Source organism: Chiloscyllium plagiosum, chromosome 20, assembly GCF_004010195.1.
Source record: "Chiloscyllium plagiosum isolate BGI_BamShark_2017 chromosome 20, ASM401019v2, whole genome shotgun sequence".
Lineage (NCBI taxonomy): Eukaryota > Metazoa > Chordata > Chondrichthyes > Orectolobiformes > Hemiscylliidae > Chiloscyllium > Chiloscyllium plagiosum.
In genome coordinates this window covers 41560698-41565882 of record NC_057729.1, presented here as the reverse complement: position 1 = coordinate 41565882, position 5185 = coordinate 41560698, and the positions used below count along the sequence as shown (strand labels likewise).

The 5185-nt window shown below is 42.8% G+C and overlaps 1 protein-coding gene across 1 annotated transcript; it reads left to right on the top strand.

Annotated features, from left to right (window-relative positions):
- Positions 1-555: 555 nt before the first annotated feature.
- Positions 556-2233, top strand: LOC122560203 (bladder cancer associated protein). Its single transcript, XM_043710613.1, has one exon. It carries the CDS (start codon positions 877-879, stop codon positions 1138-1140), a length of 264 nt encoding a protein of 87 aa, XP_043566548.1. The 5' UTR covers positions 556-876; the 3' UTR covers positions 1141-2233.
- Positions 2234-5185: the final 2952 nt, after the last annotated feature.

The following is a 5185-nucleotide window of genomic DNA, read 5'->3' as shown; positions in this document are numbered from 1 at the left end:
ACTGCCTTTATTCCTGATGAAGGGCTTTTGCCCGCAACGTCGATTTCCCTGCTCCTCGGATGCTGCCTGAACTGCTGTGCTCTTCCAGCACCACTGATCCAGAGTCTGGTTTCCAGCATCTGCAGTCATTGTTTTTACCTAGTCTCGGGCAAGAGCCCATCATCAGGAATTAGGCGCTTACTCACCTTCAAATCCTATTCATCTCCACCAACTCGCTCCACCTTAGACCCTCTACAATCCTTCATCCTTCCGCTCCATCCTTCCCCCTTTTGCCTTTCATCTCTCTCACGTTTCCATGGTCACTCTTCCGCCACAAAGCCCCCAAGGTCAGGGGCGACCAACGAGCGCCGGTAGGAATTAATCCAAACGCTCGTGTGATGTGACCCCTTTTTACCTTTGAAAAAAATATACACAGGAAACAACCCGGGAGAATTTTGTAAAACAAAATGTCAAAAACTAGAACTCGGACGCGAAACGTCAGAGCTATCGCGAGACGGCGGTTGGAAGCGGGCGAGCTGACCCGCCTCCTATCTCCGGTCCTGCCGTGTACACGCGGCTGCGCAGTAGGGGGCCGGAGCGTCTGGGACAGAGACACACGGTGAGAGACAGAGGGAGGGTGAGGCCTTGAGGCTCACCGAGAGCGTGGACTCACTGGGAGACAGCCACCTTCGAGCGTGAGGCCTGAGGGAGAGCCGCCTCAGACAGAGAGCGCGAGGGCAGCTTACAGTGGCCGTGGAGACTCGGCGCGGCCTCGGAGCCTGCAGGAGAGTGGCTGCGGGATTTGCTGCCTGCTCCCGGCCTGGCCTGACCTGCCCTGCCCTCTCCCCCCCCCGGGTGGGTGTGAACCCGCTTTGCCCACCGTCTCCCACATCCGCCATGTACTGTCTGCAGTGGCTGCTGCCCGTCCTGCTCATCCCCAAACCCCTGAACCCGGCCCTGTGGTTCAACCACTCCATGTTCATGGGCTTCTACCTGCTGAGCTTCCTGCTGGAGAGGAAACCCTGCACCATCTGCGCGCTGGTCTTCCTGGCCGCCCTCTTTCTCATCTGCTACAGCTGCTGGGGCAACTGCTTCCTCTACCACTGCGGCGGAGCACCGCTGCCGGACTCCGCTCACGACCCCAACATTGTGGGCACCTAGTGCCAATCTGCCGCCGCCTTCCACCCGGACAACCTCCGCCAACTCAGCCTCCGATGGTCTCTCATTCACCCTTCAATTTATTTGTCAGCCCCTTTCGTCTCTTTGACCTTCCTCCCGTCAAGCGGATGCGACTACTCTTTTTTTCTTAAATGAAAGGGTTTCTTCCCGTTTTCCTTCTGGATCCCAGTGCATCCTTTTGCACCCAGACCGTTGGTGGAAGTGGGGTTTCATCTGCAGACGGCACCTTCCATTGCAAAAGGATAACGTGCTCGCGGATGTGAAGTAGGAGTGCTGCATGGATTTGTATTTGGAGCCTGCGCTGTGTATGATTACAGGAACTAAGTTCAGTATTTCCACTTTGTTTATTTTTTTCCAAGCCCTCAGAAGAAGTGGCCTTTTGCAATTGCCTGAATAGTGGAAAGATTTGGTATTGGCTTTCAAACTTTAAATAATGAACCTCTGTAAGACCTACTGTTTATCACCTGTCTTTTCAAGTTCTTAAGGATGACTTAGAAAACACCTTATGGCTAATAATGTGTATGACTTCATTTATTGGAGGTCTTAGTGTTTGTGTTTAATTTAGGCATCATACCTATGTATTTTATTGGGTGTTCATTTGTTTCTTAGTCTTTCGATGAGAAGGATGCTATTTTTGCACAATTGTTAGCTCAAATAGTATCGAGTTTGTGTTTAAAAATGCAGGGATTTTGGTGTAGGTTGTGATTAAATATGCAAATGTTTCACAGTTTACATATCATCTAGTTTATTTTTGCACAGTGGGTTTGAGATTTTATGCCAGTCATAAGTATTGAAAATTTTACAAATACTGTTAGTAATACAGGTGTCAAACTTTGATTGTCTGTCTTTGTGCTAGCACAAAGCCCATATTTTCTTTCATGATTATAGAGTAAAAGAAATTGCAGGATAATTTTGTTCAGTTGTGATATTTCCACTTCACTCTTTAGATCATGTTTGAACCCACTAGTGCACTTCCATGTGCGTCTGTGATGTGCAAGCGTGTTGCATGATGCAGTCTATAGCACCAAATGTTTTTAAAATGAGCTTCAGAGAATAAAACGGGTTTACAGCATTATTTGAACTGTTTCTTTTCTGATTTCTAAGTCTGAGGTGTTCTTAATGTATGGTATGTGCTATACTCAGTTTGTTTCAGGTTCACCTAGCCTCAGGTTTGATCAAAAACTCATCTAATTTCTGATAATTAAACCCAGTAATCACGTCACCTTCTGATCAGCAAGCACATTTTTGCCAACTCTGATGTCATTTTTAAAATTTCTGTACTTGGGCAGTTTGCTTAACTTGAGTTTCGAAGTTAGATTACTTTTTTGTTCCAGGTGAAGGCAGCCTGATGAGATGTAGTGTGTCACTTTCATCGTTTTTCCTCTTTCATCTGTCTCAAAGTCATTACTCTTTATTCCTGTTACGATAAACAATGAAAGTTGACAATCTAAACTCACCACAAGAGCCATCTGAACAAAGTATCTTTATGTAACATACATTCCCTCTGAGCATGCAAGGTGTGATTGTGTAACCAAGATTAGGTTAGATTTGATTCCCTACAGTATGGAAACAGGCCCTTTGGCCCAACAAGTCCACACCAACCCTCTGAAGAGTAACCCACCCAGACCCAATCCTTATCCTATATTTATCCCTAACTAATGAACCTAACAGTATGGGCAATTTAGCATGGCCAATTTACCTAACCAGCACATCTTTGGATTGTGGGAGAAAACCTAAGCACCTGGAGGAAACCCACGCAGACACTGGGAAAATATGCAAACTCAACACAGACAGTCACTCGAGGCTGGAATCGAGCCCAGGTCCCTGACTGAGAGGCAGCAATGCTAACCACTGAGCCACCGTGCTGCCCTAATTAAGACTTTTTAAGTGAATTAGTTTGAACATTGCTGCTACATAATTTTTCCCATCTGAGGTAGGGTAACTCAGTTAATAAGCTACTTCAGAGCTTATGAATCTGAGTAAATTTGGACCTTTTGACAAACATCAAAACTTTTAATGTCGACCTTTAATACCTAGTGATAGCCGTAACTTGGGCACATGCTTTCCTCTGAAATGCAAGGTAATGGATTCAACTTCCATTCTAGGGCTTGAGCATAAAAACTGAGTGCAGTACTGAGGAAATAGTTTGCTGTGGAAGGTGCTATCCTTCAAATGAAACTTTATTAGTTCGATATTTCTTAGTGAATAGCAGAGCCGGCTCTCAAGATTGATTGTTTTGCTCCTTTTTTGAATTTGGGTGAATGTCATACCAATAGCTCCACCTGCCCACACAGCTAAATAGCTCCCACAGCACTATTTCATAAAAGTTTAGCAAAGTTATCCTCGGTGTTCTCAACAATATTTATCCTCCAATGTCATTATAAAGTTGGATTACCTGATTTCTATCACATCAACTACTGAGAGAGGTCATTTTGTGCAGCTGGAGTGCAGTGTTTTCTAGAAAAGTGACTACATCTCAAGTATTACATTGACTTAAATCAACTTGAGAAGCATTTTTAATATGAAAAGCTTGACATAACTGCAAGCCTTCTTCTAATGATTTGAATAAGGAATGCTACATTTCTGGGTGAAATCAACTTTTTTTTCCTTCAGATTTGCAATGTGAAAACTCAATTGGATCCTTTTTATGATATTACTTGTCACTCAGATGGTGAAGCACTTGAAGAAATTCATTAAATTTGACCAAGAAAGTAACTTTCATCTTCAGTCAATAATTTTTTAAATTGCTAGTCCATGAAAAGATAAATACAGCTAGTTTGGCATGTCTCCACATTATAACTGTTCAACCCAGTTTGCCCATCCCCTGCCATGTAAAACAAAGTTCAGTCATGTTGCTTCTTATAAATGCTCTCAATTCACATGAAATTATCAAATCAAATCTGTTTTATTTTCTAAGCATAATTCATCTGAATTAGGCCAGAAGTGTGACAGTCATGTAGACCATTATGGATTCCATTGGTTCCTGAGTGTTTGACAAAAATAAATTTTAGATTCCTCTTAAAAATGTAAATCTGGGTCTATTGTCTGTTGGAAAGTCCCCAAAAGTTAAATTTACTTAGAAATGTAAAAACCAAAGAACTATTCTGAGGAAACGTCACTGGACCCAAAACGTTAACTCTGATTTCTCTTCACAGATGCTGCGGGATCTGCTGAGCTTTCGCAACAACTTCTGTATTTGTTACTTAGAAATATGTTGAGTTTCAGTATGAGCTCTGCATGGTTGTACCTGTGTGAACAACTTAGCCAGCATAGAAACTGCTGCGAGAGCTCAAAGAGAGACCATATAAATTTTCATTTCCTTTTCTGTTTCCAAGTAAAGCTTCTGGTTATTTTGTGGCTCAATGCTAACAGTCCTGTATTTAAGGCTTTAGTTTACAATCTCATACCAGAGATTTGAGTATATAGTTTAGGCTGGCTCCTCAATGCTGAGGTGGAGCTGCATTATGAGGTTTCACTGTCCTGTCTTTAAACGTTACTCAATTTTCTGTTTGAAGAAGAAAAGAGGAATTCTTCTTCGAGCCCCATAACCAACATCACCAAGGTATTATCTGTTTTTTATCACAGTAAACTTTGTGAGATCTTAATGTCTGTAAACTGATCTGATAGGTTTCTCTATATTTATAATATTGACTACATTTCAAGCATATTCGTCTGCAAGGGACTTGGACTGTCCTGAGGTTGTGAAATGCAAAGCTGTCTTTCTGAGCCAACTTCAAAACAGCTGCACCATCCTCCATTGGCAATGCTTGAGCGACCATCCTTGAATCCATGTCATCCCTTCACACCTAACTTAGTGTAGGAATCAGCTGTCTTCCTACCTGCTTTGAAAAATGAGGTATAAGTGGTACTCGCACGTTACTATGTAAAATGTAACCCCCCAGTGTGAGGAGACATTGCATGTGCTTAAACTAAAATTGAATTTGTTGTTGAGTTCCATCTGACTGTCCAGTAGCATTTCTCTGATTTATTGAGACAGTTCAAATGACACTTATTTTGGCTGATGATT

What these genes read in the sequence shown, in the direction of transcription:
- LOC122560203 (XM_043710613.1), top strand. Translation starts at nt 877, where the DNA reads ATGTACTGTCTGCAGTGGCTGCTGCCCGTCCTGCTCATCCCCAAACCC.